General features: G+C 42.4%; 2 protein-coding genes across 2 annotated transcripts in view; one reads left to right on the forward strand and one right to left on the reverse strand.

Moving 5' to 3' along the window:
- Positions 1-27,427, forward strand: part of LOC139629877 (receptor-type tyrosine-protein phosphatase S-like) — a 67,055-nt gene that overhangs the window by 3,486 nt on the left and 36,142 nt on the right. The window contains exons 2-5 of the mRNA XM_071492808.1: positions 11,171-11,388; positions 16,799-16,947; positions 18,166-18,307; positions 25,137-25,325. Of these exons, the coding sequence (XP_071348909.1) occupies positions 11,244-11,388; positions 16,799-16,947; positions 18,166-18,307; positions 25,137-25,325 (625 nt within the window). The 5' untranslated portion in view covers positions 11,171-11,243. The remainder of the gene's footprint in view (positions 1-11,170; positions 11,389-16,798; positions 16,948-18,165; positions 18,308-25,136; positions 25,326-27,427) is intronic.
- The window catches only part of LOC139629875 (alpha/beta hydrolase domain-containing protein 17A-like), a 66,842-nt gene continuing 57,742 nt past the window's right edge, over positions 18,328-27,427 (reverse strand). Inside the window, exon 7 of the transcript XR_011693066.1 lies at positions 18,328-18,352. The gene's annotated coding sequence lies outside the window, so the exon portion shown is untranslated. The remainder of the gene's footprint in view (positions 18,353-27,427) is intronic.

Below are 27,427 nucleotides of genomic sequence, written 5' to 3' on the forward strand. Positions count from 1 at the left end.
CTGATAGAAACTCCACTACAGCCTGCTGGTGCAGACCCAGCTCAGTCTGTTGTTGAGGATCTCTATAGTGAGCCAGACCCATAATTATCCTTTTTTCAGCGAGGAGGTCATTCGCAATTATGTGTGTGTGTGTTCATCATGTGTCTGTGTCTCTGTGTGTGCATATGAGTGAAGGCTAAGAGATAGGTTGTGACTTGACTGATGCCCTTCTCCAGATGAATCAGAGATTCTGATGTGTCAGCAGGGATGAATAATGCACACTCCTCCACTACCTCTCTTCTCTTCCTCTCTTCTCCACCTCTTGTCTTCAGTCATTCGCTTCTCTTTTCATCACAACTGCCACATCTGAAGACATCTTCACCTTCCCTCTCACCCCTCCCCCTCTCCCACTCCTCCCTCACGCAAAAGAGGGCATCATTTCCCCGCCGCTGTCCTCTGGTCAACCCTCTCTGCTTCAACAACTCAACTCATTCTTCTCCTCGTGAATGAGGTTTTGCCATTGTCTTTTTTTTCAGACGAAGTTTTAAATAATCTCTCCTCTGCAGAGGACTCTGCATATTGCATGACGAGAAACATGTTTACGGAGGGTTTCCTTCTGCTGACATTTGCACTGAAAATGGTTAAATGTGTTGATGTACACAGCTCATTATCCAATCATGGGAGGAGGAAGTGCAGCTATTGACTGCGTTCGACAGTTACATCCCTGACTGACAGGAGTCATTAGGAGGGTATGGGCTGACTGACAAGATGGCTGACAAAGCAGAAGACAAACTACCTAATCAGAACGTGGAGGAAGTGTGGGCACCATCCACTTTGAAGTGTAAAGTTAGCTGCCAATAAATGTTCAAACACCAGAATATTCTGTGCACCTTCCTTTCAGCTCTTGACAATGTCTCAAGAGTATTTTCGATTCTTGGAGTGAAAAATTCCTCCTTGGTGCGTACATAGAGAGTTGGATGAATTCATTTGGGCTGGATCGGTGCCAAAATAGTATTGAGACCTTGCAAGACATGAAATGAAAAGATTTTTACTCTGCATTTCTTTTATTTGTGAGGTGAAATCATGTGAATGCTAATGTGGATAGTTGTATCTAGGTGCCTCTTTGTGAACCTTTTCTTACTAACTCTTATCATCAGTGCAGGGTCATTATATCACTGTGTTATACACTGTGTGTCAAAGAACAGCATATAATTAGCTTAACTTAGGTTTCCATCGCCCTGTGTGTGTACACGTCTTACTTTTTAGCCATGCTAGCGGCCTGGCTGCAGGGATGGCAGTGTCGGTCGGTCATTCCACCTCTTTGGTCCATATTGAAATGTCTCAACAGCTCTTAAACTGTTGAATCCCAGTGACTTCGGTGATTCTCTGACATTAATGTAGAACCATTATCACATCAACATTTCAATTTGTCCAGTACTCTGAAATATGGTGAAATACCTACAGAACTAGCAACATTTGCAGAAACTGTATTTGTGTTTCATGCTAATTAGTATATGTTAGCGTGCAAGCACACTAAAGTAAGGTGGTAAACTAAGATGGTAAGAACACGTCCTCCAACCGGAACAAACACGCCCCATGGCAGCAGGCATACAAGACCTTGGTTGTCATCGTTACAATTAAAAACGCACAGACTATAACGAGGTTTAGGCACTAAAAGGACTTGGTTAGGAAAAGATTGTGATTTGGGTTAAAATAAGTAGCCCTACTTTCTCAACATTAGACGACCTTTGTTGTCATGGTTACAGTAATAACAATTTGGTTAACTTTGGTGAATGATGAACGGAGAACAGACACAATATAAACTACTACTTACACATAGGAATTGAACACTGTTCTCCTGTATCAAGGCCCTGGGTTTTGTTTACCCATCCATCCACCGCAACAGATTTTTTGCTACGTCGCCTCACTTTTCCATAATTACTTTTAGCCGCTAGTTTCCTAACAACCAAACGCACAGAAAAGAATGACAAAAAAGAAACACAACTTCACAGATTCTTGGTCAGATTACAAACAGGTAAACTTAAGTACAATAACTCCAACTGCAAAGTCCTGTTTTACTCTTTATGTCATTTGTCAGGACAAGAGACATCTTAATTAGGCTCCAGATAGGCGTCCCAAACTGTCATTAGTAAATATTAAAATAGTATCGAAACAGTTTACAGAATGACTCATAATAAATAATGAGGATATAATATTAAACACTGCTAACGGAAACACTGAGCAAACAAACACCATTATTTCCATTTTTAATTGTCAATTTGCTTTTGCTGTGTAAACAGCAAAGCTTATAATGATAATAATGAATGCATTTTATGTTAAATTCCACGTGTCCTCTTTATTTTGCATTTTCACTTCACTGTATCTAACTTGGCGCGCTCTAAAAAACCATATGTGCGCATGGTCAAAAGAGTGAGTGAGGTGAGCACCGCACACTCTGTGTTTATAAAATCCAATTCATGCGCGAGAAATGGTGTATGCATGGTTTTTGTGTGTACACATCATTTATGAATCTGGCCCGTGGTGCCTTTAATTGCTACCTTTCAAAAACAGCTGTGCCCCGTTACAGTCAGCTCTGCGCACCCAAGAAAAGAAATGGTTTTGGCGCGCCTCTATATGCCAGTTAGTGAAAGAGCGTCTTTCTTGCATCAGTGAAACAGCTCTGCTCCACCAAAAGACCTTAACTGTGCAGGATGGAAAAATGACAACTTCCAGGAAACTTACAGCTCTGTTTCATCATCACAGCTCAACAGATAGAAAACTTTAAAGCTAGAACATTGGAGTCTCTGCGGGGTCAGCGGGAATATTGCGTACACACACAAACATGTGTATGTGAGTGTGTAGATGCAGGTACATAGCTCTCAAACACAGCCCCACGGTTTTTGTGGCAGTTCAGAATAACTCTGTCTCCAAAGCACACAGGATGCCAGGTTAGATGAAGTATTTGTTTGACGGAGGTGAGAGTAATGGCTAGTCACTGGTGGGAAGCATCCGTGCACAAGTCTGTTACCCCTGACAAGCATTTCATCTCTTCACTTACTGAGACACACACTCTCTGTCTGATTTCAGCAATGAGACGGAGGACAAATGCATTTTTTCTCCCCCATTACTCCTGTTTTCAATTCTATTCACAACTTTATCGTCCCTCAAGGAGAAATTCATTTGGCGTCACAAATCTCATCTCCATCAGGAAGTCATGCAATGGCTGGTTAGAGAGAGAGCTGCAAAGACTGGTCGCCTGTGTAGCACGTAAATAAGATTTGTTCACCAGCATACAGAGCCTCAGAGATCAGTCCTGCTATTGAATGGTGAATAACTTAGATCAAAGGCCATGCAAGTTGTCAGTGATCAGCATATTTGGCCATATTTTTGTGCTATAAATTTACCTTAACTAAATGCCAAACACTAAGATTGTGAAAGAGCGTGAAATGTGTGTTTCTATAGATGATCTCACAGTTGTTGCAGAACGATGTTGCATTTGTGAGATAATGAGCTCTCAGTGGACGACATGTCATGTGACCAAGGTAGACAGGTGATACCATAGCAGCGCAAATACACAGGAGAGAGTTGGATCCTTGGTAAACACAACAGTGTGTCTCCAGAAAATTCACAAGCACTTCCCAAAGGGACGGGAGATATTTTACATCAGCAAAGAATTAATAAAGTTTGGCTTCAAGATTACAGTGAATGAGCAGCACTGATCAGTGCTTGTAGAACTGTGTAGATTTGTGCCAGGTGTGTGTTTGTAATGTATGCTGAGTTCTCACAAAGGATAATATTCCCTCTATAAATCAATATAAAGATGAATCCATTTAAAGACGTCTATGGAGCTTACATTAATGACATCCCCATTGGATAATTGCATATGAATGATCTATCAATATGAGGTTATTAAAACAGCACTGTGTTTCTCTAGGCTACTGTTATCACTCTCATGATAAGCTTATCAACAAGCCCTCAAATCTGCTTTACACAACATGACTCTGTCTGCTGACTGGTGTGTAGGTTGTCCTAAACAGCTGAAACAGGGGGGGAAATGGCTGGCATGTTTCATTAATGAAGCACAATTGAAATATGATGATGGCCAGGCTGATGACAGTGACGTCCAGGAAGATGAAGGTGTTCTCTGTTGTCAGGGAGCCTTAGTCCTGCTGCAGGAGAAGCTCACTAATTGGCTGCGGTGTGTCTTGGCTGGCAATGTCTCTCTTCTGTGTGTGTGTGTGTGTGTGTGTGTGTGTGTGTATGTGTGCACACTTTTAATCATTCATTTTATTAAGAAATGATGGTATAGATGGATAGATAAAAACTGAGCCAGTGATAATTTATTCAGAATACATTTATTAACAGTGTTTTAGATTTATGAAAAGAGGCAACTGTATGTCTTAGACTGTGATTAGGGGTTGGCCCTATAATCGAATGATTTACATAATACTTCTCCTCTCATATGTCAGAGCTGTTTAACAATTAGGGATGTACATGTAAGTGCATAACTATGTGGACATCAGTATGTATATACAGTTCTCTCTCCTGCTAGGATAAGAGTCTGTGCCAGCCTTAGATATGCTAATTGGACAGTGAGTTGACAAGGACTCAACCATCAGCCTGCGTAATGAGCCGCTGCACAGAAGATCGGCTCCCTCTGAAGAGCAAGCAACAGAGAGCGAGGGAGAGGTCGCTGGAAGAAATTACGAAATATTTTTGGGTGTTTGGGAGCTCTGTGTTTTGTCGTTACAGTTGAGTGAGGACGGTGTAGGTGTGTGTGTGGACGTGCATGTCTCTTGTTCCTCTGCTGTTGTTAGGTGAAAACCTTCACCTGTCGGATGAGGCTCTATCTGTAAAATGTCAGTTTTGTTTGCAAGAAAAAAAAAACAGCAATGTTTTAGCTGGATGACAACGCATTTTTGGCATTACCCTAAGGGCTTTGAAAGAGGTTTATGAGCCTAAGGGGTTGAAAAATTGACTCAGCTCACGGAGGAGGAAGTAATCCTTCAACTTATTTGAAAGCATGAAAATTGTCGAAATTGAAGCTGCAAGGTTTTCACCCAACATTGTTACGCATAGATCCCTTTTTAAACTAAATTTGGGACACGTCAAAGCATCTAAATTGTGGGCACATTTCCAGTGGCTCTTATGCCATGACTCTATTAACCACTATATGTTAAAAAATGATAAAACGTACACAACATTCTGCTGTTATTGTGGCTGAAAAGCAGGTCTATTTGGCCCTGTGTTTTCAAAGTAATATATTAGAGATTTGTAATGCTTTTCTATCCTATCACAATTTATTCCACAAATCTTTCTTTTTTTTGTACAATTGGACCCTCGTCTAATCATTTGAAAAGAAACGTACCTCATTTTGTTAAAGTGAGCGTGGGTGAAAGTAGCACAGCAGAAAACAGGTGGCACTACATTAGCAACTGATTAATAGACCATTAGTTTTTGAAATAAAGGTTAAAGAATAATGTTCTGATATTTAATGTACTGTAAACTAATATTGAACAACATAGTTGTATTTAACAGATGTACGATATTATTCCTATTCATCTATTTAAAGGAAATGTTAGATGTACTGAGGCTGACTCTTAATTCCAGCAGCACTAACTCTTAACTTCCTGTTACCAAACCAGCTTAACTCAGCCTATAAACATATTTACTGTATTCCCTCTCTTCTGACTTCCTCCAATAATCTGCCCTATATATACTTTTGGTAATACATTTCCTGCTTAACGAGATCCAGTCCATCTGTTGTGGGGCTCCTCTGAAGCTGATGCATCCATTACTGGATGCCTCTTTCGAGTTGTGTTGGTTTGTCTGACCTTGGAGCCCCTTTAAAATGCGTGGGTGTACATTTGTGGCGCCATGGTTGGACTGCTGCAGCTTTGGTATGTCCTAGACATGCAGAGATTGAGGTCAAAGGGAAACTTAGTTTGGTTATTTTAGCATATTAGTATTGGAGCTGGAGAGAGTTTGAGTCACGCTTCTCTCTCCACGCCTCCCTTTGTTCCTCATCACGAATCCATGTGTTGTCCTGGATATGAAATGGATGTGATGAACAAAAACTGATGCACATCCAGAATTTTAAAATGGGGAAGGGTGATCTAACAGCTGAAGTAGTCATAAGTAAAAGTTATGCTGGTGTGTAAGTTTATTGACATGCAGATGTTGTGCAGTGTGAAAGGCTGATAGCCTCTTCACTTGAAGGAAAGTGTAGAGCTGTGAAAATCATGCACTCTTACATAACCAGGAGTTTGTCGTTCTAGTATCTTCGCCCCTGTTAGCTGCAGGTGATCAGTTAATTAAATTATGACCTCGAGCAAAACTCATGCTGCCTGCCTAGAGAAAACCATGCAGAGAGAAGATGTGGGTGGATAAAGTTTTTAAAATTCTGTTTTTTCACGATCCCAAGAAAGCTATTATTATGAGTCGGATATCATTATTTCATGATAATGAGAAAATCATGCTGGTTTTCTGAAGATCATTTGATAAATGAGTATAAAAGGAAACTTGCCACTGGAGATACGTAAAAGAGAGATTTGAAAGTGCTCATACAGAGAACACACTCTCCACGACTGAATACCTGCACACACTTCGATCAAAAGGAGAGACAGAAAATATGAAACATATGTCAAACATACATCTTTACAATATGGAAATTAAAAATCTTCAGATTGTCACGTACTGTAGCTTGTAACACAGAGGCTGACAGATGGAATAAATTGAAAAAAAATAAAAGATATTTTGTGAACTCTGCATGATTGATATTCATTTTAGTAACCTTTATTTAACCAGGTAAGTCCTGCTGAGGCTGGAAACCACTTTTGGTTGTAATGATTTATGATTTCACGAGAAAAGACTTTGTTCAAATAATTTCATTATCAATTAAGCTATTTTTTTAATGAATGATTTGAAATGCAATTAGTAATTTAAACCATAATTTAGTTTGGTTATAAATACTTTAATACTGAAAAATGCAAATCACAATCAACCAGAACTCAGAGTGCTGTTTTCAGATTGCCTTTTTTGTCTAACAAACAGACAACCCTACACAACATTATATTTAAAGTAACATGAACTGAAAAAATAAAAACAGTCTGGATAAATAATTGAATGGATGATTTAATATAATACTCTACTATTATTTATTTCTATGATTTTTATTACTCTCTAATAAAAATCTATGTCAGTGACTAAATTTTCAGATCAAATATTTGATGAATGAGTATTTATTTCAGCAGTACACTGCTTGAAAAAAAACCAAAACACATAATAAATTATTACATATATGGGTTTTCCCTCTGTGCCTACAGGTTTGGTGTGATTTTACTGCTCCGTGAGTCATATTTACTCGCAGCAGTGCGATTTGAGACTCCGCTGGAAACCTTGTGGCTTTATACCAGGAATGAAAATTGTAGCCTCTGGTTGGAAATGTTATTGGTATTTGTCAATATTTCCCATCATTTCCCACTGTTTGGATGTGTGTTGTATGGGGCATCCACAGTCAGCATCCTGCAGCATTAAGCGAGTCTCCTAGAGATTTAGTTGAGGCACCCAAGTCTCCGGATTCATTTATATTCAGGGCAAAGAATCGTTGTATTTGAGTGACAGGTGTGTTTTCTTGTTAGAGAGGAGCTTCAGATATTTTATTTCCACTGCTAAAAATGTAACCAGGGCGGTGCAGCTCATGCCTGCAGTAAGCCGTGCTTCATCCTGTGCCTCTGATCCTCAACGTGTGTGCGTATGTGTGTTCATGCATGTGTGTGTGTGTGTGTGTGCCTGTATGTTTGTGTGTCTGTGGGCTGTGTGTTTAAGAGAGAGAGAAGGGAAGTGTGAGAGAGTGAGTGCCAATCTCCCCCATGATGCTTTGCCATCTGTAATTTTTTTCTGTGTGTGTGTTTGTTTGTGTGTGTCTCTGTGCTTTTGTGTGTGCATGGCCCTGTGGGTGTGCAAGCATTTGTGAGTGTCATCTGCCTACAGGGTCCAGGGTCATAGGAAACATGAGGCAATATCAGCCCAATCCCCTCCTTGTATCTGACTAATACACAGTTCCTACTCCAAACTTTTCCACTCCAAGCTGGCACACAAAGCTATGCATTATTCAAGATAAGGTTATTTTTGTGCTGAAAAAAATCCTAAGTGTCAGAATCGCTGGTAAAAATATGAATGAGGACAAATGACAGTGGATACAATCTTATCATTCAACTCTAAAAAAGTTTTGTGGAGCATTGCACATCTGTATTTTTTATTTTTTTTTCCTCCCATCATGTTCCCCTAAAATATAACGAAAAAAGAAAGTTGAAGTGAATCCTCCACGCTAAAAGAAATAAATGAAGAAAAAGAACACTTCCCATCAGGTGCGCTATCTCACGGCTAGCACGCTGCTGCAGGAAACATATCTGGATTCCCTATGAGCGCTCCTGGCTCGTTGTCATGGAGACAGGCCTTGTGAGACCATCTCAACCCACTTGTCACAAAAGGCATCATGGGTAAAAGTGGGGGAGGGTAGGTGGAGGTAAGGGTGGTGGGGGGGTTAGAGGGTGGGAGACGAGGTGAGAAAAACAAAACATGTCATCTTCCGAGGGGCCCCAGCGGAGCGGGTGCAGGTTGGATGCCACCTAAACAATGTTATTTCATCAGCCTGATGGAGCACAATAACCGGTGTACATTTCACCACCTGAGCTGTGGTGTCATTATCTGCTTCCCTGCAATAAATAGCACATGTATCCCCATCAATCTATCTGTCTGGCTGACCATCTGTGTTGTCACGCTGAAAAGGTAATAAGACCATCCCCTGCTGTCTTCTCTCTGGATGCTGAGCCAGATGATTAGGAAGAGCAGGTTGTGATATCTGTGAGGGGGCTGCAGAGACTGTAGGTAAGCCTGAGTCATGAGAATATTCATGCTCACAGTGGTCACACCTTTTAATTCTGCTTCTCCCTCAAAAGCCAAGCGCATGGCTGGTCTCAGTCTTACATGTGAGGAGAGGAAGAGTGTCGTGTACCAATATCGCACAAGCACAAACATGCTCAGACTGGCGTGGTGTGCCGCTGCGTCTGCGTTACAGTTTTGGCTTACTCCCTCAACATCCACAGCTGTAGGATGCTCTAAGCTCTTTTGTTTGAATTGTGTCAATGGACCAGCAACAGCTGGAGCAGCCGGTGCAGGGCAGCTGGGGAGAGGAAGAGGATTTGGATACAAGCAGGGTTTAGAGTGTGTATAGAAGGGGAAGGAGATGAATGATTGGGTACCACGGAGGAGATGGCATCAAGAGAGGAGAGGTTAACAGGGGAGGCGAGGAGGAAAGTGGAGAGGAGATGGGAGGAAGGACATGAAAGGAGTTGGGAGAAGAGGAGATTTCAGGAATACAGAGACTCATACAGGAGTGAGATGAGGGTAAGATTAAGGATTAGGGAGAGGGACTATAATGGAGGTGGAGCAGAGGGAGCTCTGTCAGCAAGTGAAAACAACAGGTAGCGCTGGATAAGCTGAGAATGATAGATAGGGTTAGACTGAGGTCACAGACAGATGTAAAGGCCTCGGCAAATCCAGCTCACAGGACAGAGGAAGCAGACGCTGCAACATACGAGGAGTACCTAATGTTTCAGTGGCCATGTGGCTCCACGCAGAGCAGTAGCTCTAGTTAGATTAACGGTGGCAAATTGAGTTTCCGTAAGAGGAGAATTTACTTAACATGCTGCCAATGGTGCTTGAATGAGCTCTGATCTGATTTTTCTTATCACATTGTTCAATTGAAAAGGGGACGCTGAAAGCTTTTCTATTCAACGTCTATTACGCAGCGTTAGATAAGACGAGGGCAGAGCGGCGAGAAAAAGAGCCTGGATCAGATAGACAGCCATGTTTTCAGATGAGCTATTTTTAGTGTAGGGACTGGCAGACAGTAATGTGTTTGAGCAGGTCATTAGCTCAATAAGTGGTTGGAGGAGTCTTTGAATATGTAGCTCACCAGAAATGCCTCTTTCATTTAGTAAAAGCGAGTAAGGGTTGGCCTAATCTCTGCTACTCCATTTCTGCCAGTGTATAAGGCATGTCAGGGTGAAAGTGCGCTTATGGGTGTTTGCGCATATTTATGTGCCGATCACAACGTGGCCTGTCACCTGTGAATACATACCGTGTCTCCCTGAGAGCATATATGTTATCCCGTAATGGTACTTGAAGGGAGACGTGTGTGTGTGTGTGTGTGTGTGTGTGTGTGTGTGTGTGTGTGTGTGTGTGTGTGTGGGACAGGTTAACAAAGGCTCCCTTCTCATTTGGCCTCCCCACCTGCGTTCTGACACATCGGGCAGAGGGGTGGGGGTCGGGAGAGCTCGATAGGACTGAGGAGTTATTGACTCCCAGACAGGGAGCTTCTGCACAGCTTGTCTAAATCTCTGTAAGAAGACAGAGCTGAATTATGTTCAGACTTAAAGATGTGTGCGACTGCATGTGTTTACTTGAGGAAAGAGAGCAAAAACACCGATGGAGAGACACCCCCCCCCCAAGGTGAGGGATTAACTAGAGGGAAAAAAATATATATTAAAGCAGCAGTTTCTGATACATTTACTGTTATTGAATTTTGCTGCATTCTTACTGACCCCTCAATCCTCTTTGTTTCAGTGTATTTCATTACTGTGGCACACTCCAAATGTATTATTGCATTAACACTTTTATGTGCCACCAGAACAGTAAAATACTGAACGCTAAGAAGGAATTAGGCCAGAGCTGAAATGAAATTATTAGGATGTCTGAGGGAAAAAAAACCCTTAAAAATGTATCATTGCAGCTCATTTCACGGCTCACTAGAAAAGGGGACTTATTAATACAGAAGCAGTACGCTGAAAACTATTTTGGTCTGTTTCTTGTCTTAGTTGTTAAGCAGTGACTCTATTGTTCTGGTATTAGTTCAGTCAGAGCTGGCCTGCTTGCGCTGTTAATCCCAAATCAGAAGTGCTCTTGCTAGATCAAAAGACCTAATCCTGCATTAGCATGAATTTTTCTCTAACTTTTTACATGAGGACGTTTTCTCTACGTCTGTATGAATTATTGTATGTTTTCCATTTCCCCATCTGGTGCATTGACATTTCACTAAAAGCAGAACGATGAATCAGAGGTGGGGGAAATATGCCTTTCGTTTGTAACAGCTGACCTTCATATTCTTTTTTTCTTCATGTGTCTGCAGAGTGCCTATCCCTGTTGAGTGAAGCTCTACCCGTTTCTCTGTCGTCTCCAACCAGCCCACGGTGGTGCCTGCCATGCCTCTGCCCAGGACAGGTGGAGTTCTAGCCCGGTCCAGGAGGCCTTTCCTGGGGCTCAGCCTTAGCCCCTCTTCCCTTTGTATGCTGCTACCATTGATTATCCTGCTAACCAGCCCTTCGAGCAGTGTGTGTGGAGCGTTAGGTATGACTATCTACTGTATCTATCTACAATCTGTCTGTCTTTCTCTGTCTAGCTGTGTAACTAGCTACACACACAAAAAACATATTTTGTACATTCTGTGCAGTGATGATATATTTTTCAATATATTTGTACTGGCTATACATTTGTTTTCTTTCTTTGTGTCTCTTTCTCAGCTGGTTTATTGTCAGCAGTAAATCTGATATACAAAGGTGTGAATATATGTCAGTGTGTGAGCATGATGCACATCCTTGTGTGTGTGTGTGTGTGTGTGTTTGTGTGTGTGTTTATGTGTCTGTGTGTGTATGTGTGCCAGAGAAGTGAACCCAGGCTCATCACTACATCAGCTCTGGACTCTGGCATTGTGAATGTGTTTCGATAAGCCGGGAGGTCCCATCGGCATGTTTGTCATCATCTCTTTGATAACAACATTTCCACAGATTTCCTGCCTCGACGGTCCACACACATGCACGCAGACGCCCACACACACACATGCTCAGACACACTCAGCTGTCACTTCTGAAAATATTTTTGAAAGCTGATACAGGCTAAAGATGGAGATAGCACTTCTCCCGGTTAGGAATGGGAATTGTCTAATGTATTTTTCATTTTCCATTTATGTAACCAATTTGAGGCCACGAGCCTTCGAGAAGACTGACGTCATATTTAAAATATTTTTATATTCAGTGAAGAGGTAGAATTACACAACAACTTTCAGTTGAAATGTTGTGGGATTGACGATCTCTGCCTCTGGACCACCTACAGTGCATCTCTGCAGAACAGTTGGTACTTCTCTCCTGTGCCTCTCTAGCTCCTTTAGCAAAAAAAAAAAAATAAAGATAAACATCAAACTGAGTTGTTGCTTTTTCTTCCATTAACAAAATGCAGAACTTGTAAACTGTGGAGTGAGGACTTGTAGGAGAAAGTTTTCAGATCTAATCCAAAAACTACTAATTGGCAACAGGGAACTTTGTGCTTTACTCAAGAATCCACTGAAATGCGATGCTTGGAATCCAAATTTTCTTCCACTCAAGATGAATACATTATAGTAATTTTTGCCTTAATAGTAGATGTGTCATTTTGATGTTTTTTTTTTTTTTTTTTTTTTTTTCCTTAATGATTTTTGCATACAGCAAATGGACACCCTGGGTTGCAGGTGTGTGTAGACAGCTCTGTCTGGTTGTTGTGTAGAGATGAAGTTGACTGCAAAGTCACACAAAGATGGAATTCCTAATATGAGGGAAAAAACCTCTCTTCACTTATCTACGTTACCAAAGAAAAGAAGTCTTAGCCCATCAGGTGAAAGCTCTTTAATATCAGGTTTTATGTCACACACAAGCTCTCAAGTCAAATGTGCAAAGCGCTCCCCCTAATACAGGCCAGATCTCCTCTCTTATGTTCAGTCAACGCCTTTTGGCAAAGATGCTTAACACAAAACAGGCAGTTTCTCAATAGGACCAGCTGGACCCCTTTACTGGAACACTCTTATCCAAATACTTCCCGATAATGTTGTTTCAACACCATCAATGTTTTCGTCGCCCGTGACCCAACCAGGACCTTGTCCTTGATTGCACAAATATCAGATTGATGATACTCCAAGATGAACAACAAGTCAAGTCCAGTGAACTCCACACATGACAAAACCACATCTGCTCTCTCATGATTCTTATTTCCCCTCATACTCATTACATAAAGGTATCACAGCATTCTATATAATTATCTGCACATCAGAGGGGTCCCATTAGTGCCTAACAAGAAATACCAGCCATTGTTAAAAACTGCTGCATATTTGACTCAGTTGCCACTAAATTCTTAATGACTGACCTCTGTACTTCATGTCTTTTTGACAGATTTTAGACTTTTATTCATTTGCGCTGAATAAAGAATAAACTCACAGTGAGGATCCATTGCTAGACAATCAAGTGTTCTTTCTACAATAAATGCTTCGTGTCAGAGTCTGTTTTGGCAAATTGTTTTTAAATCACTTTTTAGTCAGGCAAAAAAGATGAATAATTTGGTTATACTGGGATGTTACAACAGACTGCAAATACTCCCTAAAGGTTAGCTCTACACTCAACGTTCAAACACAGACAATGGCAGAAGCATGCAAATGAAGTTATGTTGCTTATGTGTCCGGATTTCACAATCTTGTTTGGGAAGGGCCCACAACATCTTTACAATACCACTTCTCTTTGTGCAACTACACAGCACACCCCAACTGTCTCATTATCTTTGTATAACAGATTTTTTTGTTTTTTTTTGTTGCACATATTTGGCTTCAAGACGTAAACAGATTTGACAGCAGAGACACACAAACAGGAAGAGATGCATTATTAAAAGTGGCTTAAAGGCTTGTCAGACCACAGCTGGTTGCACTTAATACCTTTGCCCTAAGTAAAGTCTTTTAAGGCAGAATGTAATGCAGCTTTTTCACCAGCAGTTACACTAATTTCCCCAAAAGAACTTTTCTAAAATGACAAATTAAACTTGTGTTTCATTAGTCTGACCCGAGACAAACTCAGACTTCCAAATCTTTTTCTGTCACATGGCATGCTAACTACCTTATTATACTCTACCTGCTGGTTCTTGTCATATCTGAGCACAGCAGTGGTCAGTCAGTCAGTCAGTCAGTTGGAAGATTACAGGTTACAAAGGTGTTTCATTAAAAACAGACCAGTGGTGGATCAATGGTAGACCTGCCTGGTCCTGTGCGACAGAGTGAAACCTACTATTAAAGAGACAGAGCTCCTCATTAGTGCCTCGTTTTCCAGCAGCTTTCTAGAGTCCTTCAGTCATTACAAGTTTCTGTTCAGAGCGAATCCAGAGTCCAGAGTTAGTGCCTCGCAGGGCTTTCCCCTGGCTTTCAGAAGAGGCTTAAGTGGTAACAGTGCCAGTGGGGTCAGTTTTGCACGAGGATTGGTGCTGAAGTGCATTTAATATACCACAGAAAACATTTTAGACTCGACATAAAGCCACTGAAACCCATGTTCAAGCCCTAAGAAGCACATGAAATGCATTCATAATCCCATAGCCAGAAGAAGACAGTTTTCTGCCATGACATTTTTTTGGATTTGTGATAGTTCACTCCCTTATATTGTCGCTGGGGGGAAAGGGCTATTTGCTCAATAGTCTATATGCCTTTCTAAGAGTCCAGCTGGCAGGAAATATGCTGCTCTTGAACCTCGAATGGCGGCCATAAATTTGTTCTGATTGACTATACTGTACCAGCTTTTTGCTTCTTCTTGTTGAGGATTATGACAAGCATAAAATGAAACTACTTTTTTTCTGACTGTCTTTAAGAAATGCACCACAGCGCAGCAGGCACAGGAACAGTCGCGGTGACATGGTGTTATCCCAGGTACTGTTAAGGCATGGTAGAGAAATTGGAAAATGGTCTGTGTGGCTGTTCGCCAGTGAAGTGAGCAGTGATGGGAAGATGTGTAAGCAGGTTTTAAACAGGTTTTTATTTTCTTGGTTTTGGTCTTTTTTTTAGTTTCTGTTCTGTCTTCAGAGTAGAAGTGAATCAACACAGCAGGACCTCACTCACCCAGACATAGGGGAAGTGGGAGGAGGGATCCAGGTTGCCATGGTAAGGGTCATCCTGACTTCACCCTGATGGATAGCAGTGCTTCTGTAGCTGAGGAGGAGTTAAGATGGGCACCATGGCAACAGGCCACAGACAGATAGCAAGGGTGGGTGCATGAAGTTGTTTGATTGATCTGACTCAGCCACTGTGAAAAATATAGGTTCAGTGCTGTTGGCTCAATATCGGACTTGGAAATTGCTATTTTCTTACAGAGGGCAACTGCTGTACTTGTGCATCCTGCATCAGATGCTTCATAACACTCTGAACTGTTCTCCTCACATTGTCCCCTGAGGTAAACATGGAAATTAACACAATGTTGGCATAATAATCTTAAATAAAATATCTTCTTATCTTCTATGCAGCAGTGTGCTGGGGCAGCACGGTGAAGGCAGTTGATGCCAACAGACTTAACAAGCTCATTAAGAAGGCTGGTTCTGTTCTGGGAGAGACTCTGGTTAATGTGTCTAAGAGGAGGATGGTACAGAAAGCTCTCAGCATCATGGACAACCCCTCTCACCCGCCTCCCTAGAAAAACATCAGAGCACACGCAGCAGGAGACTTATTGTCCCTCGGTGCAGGACAGGATGTGCTGCTGGAGAGACTCTACAACTTCTCCCTTTGCAATGCGATCAACTAAAAACCCTTTCAGTGATGACAATAACATAACATTTCTTCATGTGTCATTCTAAGGGCTTGAGCCAGATATGAAATAATAATCTACTGCAATATCTGTAGAGGGTGCAGTATCTTCACTTCATCTCTTTTGCTTCTGCTATTAGTACTGTGGTCATCATTTCATTATTTCAATGTTAATTTTATCGTCACTTTCAACCCATCACTGACAATGTCTCTAACTGCACTGTGTAAATATTTTTATGCCTCAGGAGGCGTTATGTTTTCGGGTTGTCCATCAAACCGTCCGTCCCATTCTCATGAACACGATATTTCCATAACGCCTTTCTTCAGATTTGGTTCAAACATTCACTTGGACTCAAGGATGAACTGATTAGATTTTGGTGGTCAAAGGTCAAGGTCAGTGTGACCACACAAAACACTTTTTAGCCATAACTTAAGACTTGACACAGCAATTAAAAATTCCACATAAATGGTTAATATTTCACGTGAGTCTGGATAAACAGGGATGTAAACTGAAACTAGCCTTAGTGGCAGAGGCAAACAGAGCCAAGGCAGTAAGTCCATTTTTTTCTTATTTTCTTTCTCATCTTATTCTTGTCTTCTTACATGAGTTGTAGTCGATGCAAAGATCATCAGAATTTGCAAGTGCAAATCCCCCTATAGGTGTTAGAAAATGCAGGCAGAAAATAACACCTCTGATATTAATACATTTAAACCAATTATATGCTGTGAATTTGCAGCCAACACTTCTCCTACCTGTGAAACACTCATGTGTCATGACAGTCTGTGCTGTATGCAATAGCTGCAAGGGTAGCCTGCCCCAAAGGAAGCAGAGAGAGAAAGAGAAGGAGTGAGATGGACAGACAGAGAGAGAGAGAGAGGGAGAGAGATGTTCCTCTGAAGCCCAACCCCATCTTTTATTTATGACCCACAGGAAGTCCTTCAGCATGTCCTCTAGATGATACCCAGGAAGTAAGCACAACACGCAGCCATCAGAACACAAGTCAGCCTGACCAGTCACTGACAGTGAAATGGGGTGTGGTCAGCAGGGGGTCGTTGCTGGTTATGGAGTTCGTTTGATGTATTCTGGGTGTAAGGATATCCGTTTTCATGCTTCTGTTTTGATTTTTTTTGGCATTTTTTTCTCCATCCTTCTCCCTCTTCCTCTCCCTCTCTCTCTCTGTCTCTCAGCTCCCCCAAAGTTCACCAAGATTCCCACAGACCAGATCGGAGTGTCAGGGGGCGTGGCATCATTTGTGTGCCAGGCCACTGGAAATCCCAAGCCTGCCGTCTACTGGAACAAGAAGGGCAAGAAGGTCAACTCCCAGCGTATCGAGGTGGTTGTCACAGTGCACAATGGTCGACTCATACTGTAGCAGCATGACAAATACAGATATGTATAACCAGTAATACATATTTGTATTATAGTGATTATTATATCTATGCCTCTTGCAATATTTAATCTTGCTAGATTATATATATATATATATATATATATATATATATATATATATATAGATTCTCCTCTTTATTCTAGTTTATTCTAGATATGCTACAAACTTCTAATTAAACATTTGATTTTTTTTTTTTTTTGCAAAATACATGTGAAAATTGGCTAAGAAGATTGATACTCCTTTCATGTCTGTCAGTTAAAAATGAAGCTAAATCCATGAGCTTTGCTTAGAATAAAGAGTAACAACTAGATAAACAAAAAGCATCTGTCTTCCAACACATCTAAAGATCACTAATTAACACCATGCATTAGATAAATGGGGTAAAACGTGTTAATAATTTTAAAATTTAAAGTTTTAAAGTTTTAAAAATGCGTGGTGGATTTTCTTAAAACTCTGGACGAAGCTAGTTCTATAGTTTAAGTGGAGAGATGAAAGATATCAATCTTTTCAGTTCTTGGCAAGCAAGCGAATGAGTGTTATGTCCCACAAATTTCTGAAAGATATTGATTTGACAATACATTTCAAACATGGATTGTATAATGTATCAAATGTAATCACTCAAGATAAAAGAATTTTGCAGCATTTTTCAAAACTGACGTATCAAAACTATTATTACCTTGTACTTTATTTTCTATTAAATGTACATATCACTGTCCAAAAGCTAAATGCTATCAAGCAGGGTATTGCACAGAGTTGTTAACTCCTACAGCTCAGTAAAGCCTGACTCTATATTGATGCAGTAATGTGACCTAATGCTTAGAGATACTGCATTTCAACCAGAGGATCCAGATCCAGCCCCAGTGTAGGTAAGTTTCTACCCTGCTGAAGTGTCTTTGTGACAGACACTGACTTCCTGCCAGCTCCAGGATCGTGTGTACAGGTACATGTTCTGTATCTGTGCCTGACCTCTAACATTTCCGTAGAGGAGATCAAGTGAAACAGGCATTTTCTTAAAGAGGTCAATAAAGTATTTCACTGTAATTATTGTTATATAATCGCAGTAAAAGTGACATGCAGCACTTTAGTTTACTGTTCTCATAGTGATCCATGTGTTTACTCTGCTGTGACTGATGGGTATTTTCCTGCTGTTCTGTGGCTGTCCAGACCATAGAGTTTGATGAGGGTGCAGGTGCTGTGCTGAGGATCCAACCACTCAGAGCACCCCGAGATGAGAACATCTACGAGTGTGTGGCACGCAACAGTGAAGGAGAGGTGTCTGTCACTGCAAAACTAGCCATTATCAGAGGTGAGGCACAAAATCACACACACACACACACACCCCACCTCCATCCTTTTCCACTCTAGTGGTGCTTTCTTTTCACGTGCACGCTCACCTGGCTTCAGACGTCATCCCCGGTTCCCTGGGCTGTCAGTTGTAGATGTGACAATAGAGCCGCGCCACACCCTGCCGCCACAGCAGGCTGCAGCGAACTGTTCTTTTTATAGTCCCTCTGAGTGCAACAGAGCGTGATCTGGCCACAGAGAGGGCTAGCTCGCGTGCTAGCTATTGGGTATTTCAGCGACCAGGCTTGCTGTAATCACTGCGCTTCCTGGCCAGAGTGAGGGTGTTAATCTAATGTACACGGTCTCCACGAAGGGAAACGTATCTAATGTATTGCTACAACATGCTATCAGCTAAAGTTGCAGCGTGTGGCTGCAAGCCTGGGATCTGGGCGCTGGCCATTCGCCCAGCACAGCAGGAGAGGACGAAGAAATAGAGGGATGGCTGTTCGGGCTGTTACTACATGAAGAAAAATCAGGGGATTAGGCCGGCGTTTGGCAGACAACGCTTTTCTGCTAGGGAAAAGTGAGGAGGGGAAGGAGAGAGGGAGGAAAAGGTCGAGGAGAGGTGAGAAGGGGTATGATGGACGGTGAGGCGGTGGGGGTAAGTTGAGTAACACAACAGGATGGCGTGAAACAATAGAGATGAAATGGGATGTCGGAGGAGTGGTGGAGGGGGTGTAAAAGTGCAGGAGATGGATGAGGACTGTGGAGTTGGCAGAGCTGTGTGGTAAGCAGAAGGCTGGTAGCCCAGGGAATAGACTCCTGTCCATCTGTTACCCGGCCCATCATCTCTGCACACACAGCCCCAATCTAAAGCACATTACCACATAAACTACACCTCGAGGGCGAGCCTCTCAGTGTGTGTGGCTGTGCCTGCCTGTTCATGTTTGTGTAAACTTTTCTCCTACTGAGATCTGTGTACCGTGACGCCCCAGTCCCCTCGGTGACAATAGAATCAGCTGTGTCTGATTCTTCCTAATCAGCTGATGTAGTCTGTGCAGTAAACAGAGTACTGGGCTGCCATGAATGACAGCAATATCTGACCCAAAGAATCAGCCACATTCAGAGCATTACAAGCAGTAATAGTTTAATGTGTCAGACTCTGGATAAGGATGCCCAGGCAGGCTGCAGACAGCTGGCAGCAGAGGCAGATGTTTCTCCCACTGATGTGTAGGCTACTGGTTTCATGAGAGGAATTTGTCAACCATCACATTTTGCCATATGATGTTAACTTTCCCTTTAATCTCTCTGGGTTTATTATGCTGTTGTAGACAAGGTTGCAAAAAAAAAGGGGGCATGACTGTTGATTGTATGATTTTTACATCATTCTAATAAAATACCTTTCATGTTTACATGCCTATATTTTACAGTATTCCCCCTGCAGTCTTAGTGATATACAGTATGATACATCATACCATCCAAGACTCTTGTTACATGAACAAAAGTCTGCAAAAATGGTGTTCGGTCAGTCTTTTCAAAGCATGGTTCATCAGAGAAAAGGTCCACCGACCTCTGACGCAGAAAGCAGAAAGGAGGCTTTCCATTACTGACCAAACCCCTCCACTGAAAAGTCTTTTCATCCTCTGATGTGTTCCATCTCATCATTGTGTATAATGGTAGACCGACACTAATAGCAGTGTGAGGGGCTTGTGGTTGGCCACAGGATATGGGCTGCTGCTCTATAGGCAGCCTAATGGATGGAGCATTGGTAGGTTATGGTCAGGGAGATCTTTCTTTTTTTTGTGCCCTCACCATCATCATCACACATCACCTTTCCCATCCCATTACCTACTCCTACTTCCTCCTTCCTCTTTTCCTCACTATCTCTTTCTGTCGTTGACTCTGACAGCCCCCTCTTTGGCCCACAGCGATGTCCGTTTCTAATTTCTTCTCTCTTGTTTTATTCATTCTTTCATTTTCTCAGCCATCTATTTTCCCTGACCCTCGCTGTCTATCCGGACTCTCTCCTCTCCCCCTTTTGCATTTTCACAGGCTCTGGGCTGCTCCACCCCACCTCCAAACCCACCCCATCCCCCTGTCCACCCAAACTGCTCTTTTCTATGGACACTGCAGTTGTGTTGTTCCGCCTTCAGGAGACGTGAATATCTGCAGTTCTGCATGTTTGAAAACCTCTGGTGGGCGAGAGATTCTCATCACTGCAGTAGTGTGTATGTATGTGTGTGTGTGTGTGTCTGTGTTTGTGCGGAATAATCGTGTGCACGTGGATTTCTTCGTTTAAGGGTGTGTGCGCATTTGTGCATATCTGTATGTGTGTGTGTGTGTGGCTGGTTTGTGCGGAATAATCCTGATTATACTCACCTCCCAGTGTCCCATTTTAGGAGAAAGGGAGGCGATGGATGGGGGAGGAAGAGAGTGAGAGAGAGAAAGGGGAGGAGAGATGTTCTGCCACCATGGCAAACACCCTTCATATGAACAACAGAGTCAGATCAGTGATTCCCCCCAGGCGTCTGCTGCATTGGCAGACCGGCCAATATCAACTCAGCCTGCAAGAGGATTACACTCCTTGAGTGGAGAACCGGCTCTTTCATCACATATACCCCCTCATCTTCACTGTTTTTATTCCCTCCTTTCTTTTTTTTCCTTTTCCTTACAGCTCATTCTTCATGCATGTTTTAATGTAATAGAGTGTTTTATGTAGGATTATCATGTTTTGTGTGTTTGATCTCCAGCTGCTGGATTTGTGAGGAGAGGCAAAAATCGGGCTCAGGATGTTGGGGACTCGTGGGTTTCTGGTGGGATTGATCTACGATGCAAAGTCTGATTCTGCATTGTATTGTGATCTATTATCATAAAGGGCCATTAGCATTTAAAGTGCTCCCCCTCAGCCCTCCTGCAGTCTATAGGAGTCAAAGCATTACAGCCTCTGAAGAGTGCTGAGCGCCAGCAGATTAATCCTGAATCAGGCTCCCTGAGATCACCTTTTATTCAGGCTTCTTTCCTGCACATGGGCCATTCCCCGCTGAAATGAACTGAAAGATGAATAGGCAACCTGTTTCTTAACCAGGACAGATGACGGTTTTCTGTGTGGAAGGGAGCGTGTGAGTGCGTGTGAGTGCATCCGTGTGAGAGGGAAATACAAAGGACAGGGAGAGAAAACCTGGATTCATGTTTGTTTGTTTGCATCATATGCATTATGTGTTTGACTGTGTGTGTGCCTTTCTGTTTGTATTTGTGTGTGCACGCGGACGCATGAATTGTATATTTGCCCAGATCTGGTTGGCTCCACTGACTGGTTTTGGGCACCAGGCCTGATTGCCCTTCTGCAAACATAACCAGGCCAAAATGTACGAGCTCAACCTCTTGATACACACAAATACGCAGAAACACAAAGCTCCAGGGAACAATGCTGCTTGGTCTTTGCCAATGTTCCCCCAAACGCTGTTGACACACACAGTGTTTACACATACACATGGTGCATTTTTCCATAGGCTGTCTTATCAATTTAACCAGGAGATGAAAAATAAGCGATGCTCTTGCCCAGCAGTGTGTGTTTTTGATAAATGATTCATTTTGTGAAAAGTGTGATCAAGGCCATGCCCACAGTATCTATTTCAAGCAGCCGCTGACTCATCCTCAAGCCTGACTGAATACCTGTAGCCCCATATTCTCCCCTCCAGTGAACTGTACTTCACCGTCCAGTACCACGATCTGTCTGCAGGGCACATATCTATCTATCTATCTGTCTATCTATCTATCTATCTATCTATCTATCTATCTATCTATCTATCTATCTATCTGTCTATCTGTCTGTCTGTCTGTCTATCTGTATTTCTATCTATCTATCTATCTATCTATCTATCTATCTATCTATCTATCTATCTATCTATCTATCTATCTATCTATCTATCTATCTATCCTTGTTTCTCTTACCTCTCCCTAATGATTCAGTTCAAGGTCCACCTACACTCTATATTTGCGGCATTGATAAAGACCTGACTGGAATACAGAGCCAGACCCCCTACACGTACACACACACACACACAAACACACACACACACACACACCTATACACAGAGGCACATACACACATGCATGCACACGCCCGGAGCCCGCTGCAGTGCCGTGCTGTAATTAACAGCCAGGGAGTCCGTGTAGCGGTAGCCAGCGGTGTGATAAAAAGACCATCTGAACCCTCTCAGGAGAGGGGTGGGGTTGGGGGAGGGCAGAGGGGAGCAGATGTAGGCCTAGCATATTCTTCCCCCCAGGGGAGCTTGCCTCCTGACCTGCCTATCGATCTCCCCCCTCCTCCTTCCTTTCTCTTCGTCCTTGTTTCATCAATGGTCGTACCACTGGCCTCCATTCAAGCAGCTCATTAGCACTGATCAGTTGGGAATGGTGTGAGGGAGGAGGGAAGAGGCAGGAAGGATGGAGGAGGGGTCAAGGTGGTCCCCTCCCTCAACCTGGGTCTCCGTTGGCTGATGTCAGAAGATGGTATGAGGCCTGATCGCCACCTGAGCTCTAACCACACTCTCCTCTGAGCTTTGATTCCTCATTTTCCCGTCGTGGTATTTCTATCTCCTTCCTCCTCTTAGCCACGCCGTCAGGAGCAGCTTGACATTCCTATCTGACGGGGTCTCTCAGAAAGTTGATGACTGTGGAATGAGAGAAAGAGAGCAATAGATCCCATCTCCACTCAGCCTCTCATCCCCATCGCAGAGAGTGCGGAAACAGATGGTGCACGTCTGTCATGTGGTTAGGTAGCAGGGGGGCTCGGAGGAGGAGAGGAGCAGAGGAAAAACACACAGACAGTTGACGGGGCCGCATTCTGCATCTCGGACTGTGTTTGGCTCCAGATTTGTCAGTGATGCCGGACTCAAGCAAGCAAACTTTCAGCGGGTTCTGTTTTGCTTGACAATCAAGATGCTCCTGTGGGTTTGATTTATTAGCCAAGCAAATTGCCATCTTGGTAATTGCTTCGCTGCTGTAGGAAAGTGGAATATATAATTATAGTTCCAGGTATGGGGGAGGTGTCTGTGTGTATGCAGAGAGAGATAGAGTGGTTAAAAGGGTAAGGAGAGCAGGAAGCAGGAGGGCTGATGGATGCTTGATTACGTGTCTGGCCATCTGGACCGTTGTCACCGAGATGCTTAATCCCATTCACCAGAGAAAGTGCATGTGAATGTGTTTGTGTGTGTTTTTCCTGGATATGTGTGAAGGTGTCTCCGTACATTATTCCACACATTGCACAAAATCTGCAAAGATGCTAATAAGAGCCTAGATAGAGAGACAAGTATGTACACGCACAGGCAACACACACGCTCTCATCCACTGCCCCCCATCGTAATCAGACATATCCAGACGCATCCAGACACATCCCAGATCGGCCTCTCTAATCATTGGTACATTTTAACAATTACTGCTAACAAGTCCTTATTACCCCCAGTGCCCTGCCCCTCCTCTTGATCCCAGCTCCTAATTGCTGCTGCTGTTTCTGAGTAGCTCTCTGCATAGTTATTAGACAGGAATCATTACCAGCTCATAACACAGAGCCACACCATGGAGGAAAACTCACAGTTCACTGCCACTGTCACCAAACACCTGTGGTTCCAGGTTAAAAATGTACTGTGAGTGTGTGTGTGAGTGTGAATGACCTGGTTTTCTGCATTAATTGGTCATAAAGTGTGATCTGAGTCACAAGTGTAAACAAACACAGTGTCCCTTAGCTAATATCACACAAACAATTACAATCTTCTGTGTCTTTATTAAACACAGCCATTAAACATTCACAGTGCTGGTGGAAAAAGTAAGTGAACCCTCAGATTTAATAACTGGTCAAACATCCTTTGGCAGCAATAACCCCAAACAAGCTCTTCCAGTGGCTGCTCCCAGACCTGCACAATGTTTTGGACCATTCTTACTACAGGGCTGCTTCAGCAACAGATGTATAGATGTCTGCTGTGAGCTGCTCTCTTCAGGTCATTCCACTGCATCTCTGCTGGGTTAAGGTCTGAGTTTGACTAGGCCCCTCCAAAAGCTGGATCGTCTAAAGTCAGTCTGTAGTCGAAGATTTACTTTGATAGTTAGGGTCATTGTCCTGCTGCATCACCCAGCTTCTACAAGTCACAGTATCACCATTACTATTACCATACCATTAGTGGAGGGGTTCACGTACTTTTTCTAACCTACAGTGAATTTTTTTATGGTGTTTTCGATATGGACAGGAACAATGTGATGATTTGTGTGTTATGAGTTCACATATATGGTGTTTGTTCATAATTGTATCTTAGATGAAGACCATATTCAAAGACAAATTTATACACAAATGCAGGTGAATTCATCTGGTTTTCTTTTTTTTTCCCTCGCCACTTTAACTCCTGCTGATTGGGCGGTATGTTTATACTCCTCTAGAAACGGCTTGTCACACACACTCACACTAAAAGCTAACTGTGTTGCAGCCCGCCTACTAGATCACCTAATGACTAGCTGTAGGAAGGGCACGCTGCTTTGATGCAGAAGGATAAAGTGGCTCCAATGTCCTCGCCAGTATCTCCACTTCCCACGGGTCTGCAGATGTTAATGGGCGGGGGGCTCGTACATCACTGTGTTTGCCAGCGAGTCTTATGTTTCACCAGAGAAGAAGGAAAGGAAGGATTCGGCGCATGACAGGGCTGATCCTGGCACTGTGCACAAACATAAACTAGCCATTTGTGTTGAGACCAACTGTCCCAAAAATAAGGAGTAAAAACATTTATTCATGACTGTCATTGGCTCCAAAATAAAGTTTGAGCAATTCCTTTCATTCTCTATATATATTGTCTCTGTCTTTCCAGAGGACCTGCTGCCATTCGGCTTCCCCAGTATAGACATGGGTCCCCAGCTGAAGGTGGTGGAGCGGACGAAGACGGCCACTATGCTGTGCGCTGCCAGCGGCATCCCCGACCCAGAGATCTCCTGGTTCAAAGACTACCTGCCTGTTGACCCCAGCACCAGCCAGGGTCGCATCAAACAGCTCCGATCGGGTGAGATAGCTCAGGGTCAGATTATTTCATTTCCCAATAAGTAAGCAAATGGTGCGTATACGGTTTAGCATTGCTATCAGGTAAAATCTCTGTTGCTCTAAATTTGGTGATTAACATGTTTTAATTATGATTGAGGGATTACATGCTCCTCTCTGTGTTTATCTACATCCTTTGGGGGTGTAAAACCTTTTTAAAGCCAATTTCATAAAAGGATAATTGCGCCGTTCTTAAGCCAAGAAAAAAAATAAATGCTTTCTATTAACATTTGGGAGAAAAGATTATAAAAAGATGACACTTTAAAGGCACAAATCTATTTTTATTGTTGATCATAAATATCGAAAAACACGGCCGCATGTAATTAAAAAAGAAAATGTCAAGTCTCATATACATTTATTAAAAGTGATTTGAAAAAGTTTGCACATAGTTATGAAGTAAATCCATTTCTAAATAAATGTTTAATATAAAAATCAATCTACCTCAAAGGAACCATGATTCGCTTTTCGAAGATCTCAAAATCAATAGAAACAGAGACAGGAGTTTCTTCACATTAGGCATTTAACTGATGCTCCTCTTATCTTCTGACCCGCCCAGCCTGAAATTGTGTGAAATGAGCTCAGTGTCTTAGACTGTGAATGTAAAATCACATTGCCAGAGACAGTAAGAGGAGAGGAGGGAGGGAAGCTTTTGGCTGCTAGAGAGAGGAGGAAACGTGTGTCTGTGCAAACAGACAGATCGAGGGATGAATACAGAAGAATCACATCTTGCGCTTAAGACAGTTTGTTCAGCTTTGTTTATGCTCTTCTGTATAGATGATATAGTGTCTCCTGGAGTAGGCAGACACGTATTTTCTCAGCCATTCTCACTCAGCCCACCTCAGGGGGAATGAAAGTGATGGTGAGGCGAAACCATTTTCTTGTCGCTTCATCCATATTCTCTGTGCTCCTCTGTCCTGCCAGCTCTGATATCTCCCCGCTGTCAGCCAATATCCTTCACTGATCACTACTGCCCTCTGTCAACATTGTGTCTGTTTCTCCATATGCAGAGTTTGCCATTACGCTGTTTAAACACAATTATTCATATATTTGTACGCGTTCAAATTTTACCATCTTCGAGATCAGCCATTTCACTAAGGCTCGCCTCGTAGTTGCAGTTGTTACGCCTGTCAGGCTTCCCATTCTCGCACAGCACATGTGCGGTTTGCAGAGGTAACAGTGGCAGATTTATCATATCAAACGCTTGGTCATTTCTGGAAGAATGGGTCTCTGATTTCACACAGGGGTAGACAAAAGCAACTTCTCCTTTCTAGCCAGCCGCTGATTTTGCCAGCTGAAACGACAACTGCAGATTTCAGCAACTGCTGCTAGCTTGCTAATTAACACAAACACTGTCTTCAGCCAACTCACAACCAGAAAGAACTGAGACTGAGGGTGTTAAATCTGCAACTGATGGCTAAGTATCATATGTTATGCAAAGCTATGTGTCCCAGGCAAGAAGGAAAACACAGAGCTCATGAAAGTTTATCCAGGTTTGTTGTGGTGCTAAACCTTCCCAAACCTGGTGGGAGTTTTTTTTATGTAACCTGTAACCCTGACAAAATAATGTAATGTTAGCTAATGATGTGCTTTGTAGCTTTGGAAGTGACACTGCATGTGTGTTATTGTAGGTGGCAAGCTAGTTAGCCAGACATGCTAACATTTACAGCTTAGAGTTGATAACAGATAAACACACATTCCTTACATTTTTGCTATTGTATTTGGCTTTGGATAGGGGATTAAAAAAAAACACACACAAACCTATGGGCTCAAATTAGGGTCAAAAAGATTTTCACAGGTAATTCCGAAGTTTCAGTAGTTAGCAAACCAGCCTTTCTAAATCTGTAAAATAAATCTGCATGAGAAATTTGAGTTTGTGCATGTAGAAGAGATTTGTATATATTTAGATTTGTATATATAGATTTGTACATATAAAAATAAACTGTGTGAATAAAATCTGTAAACAAATGATATCAGTCATGAGGTTAGACAAAGACACTGTGAAAGAAGTGCTTTTGTGAACATGTGCACAGATACATAGCGGAAAACTGCGTGTCAGTCTGTGTGTGA

This window comes from Trachinotus anak, unplaced genomic scaffold, assembly GCF_046630095.1.
Source record: "Trachinotus anak isolate AG129_WGS33_773 ecotype Australia unplaced genomic scaffold, CSIRO_AGI_Tana_v1 ptg000012l, whole genome shotgun sequence".
Taxonomy (NCBI): Eukaryota; Metazoa; Chordata; class Actinopteri; order Carangiformes; family Carangidae; genus Trachinotus; species Trachinotus anak.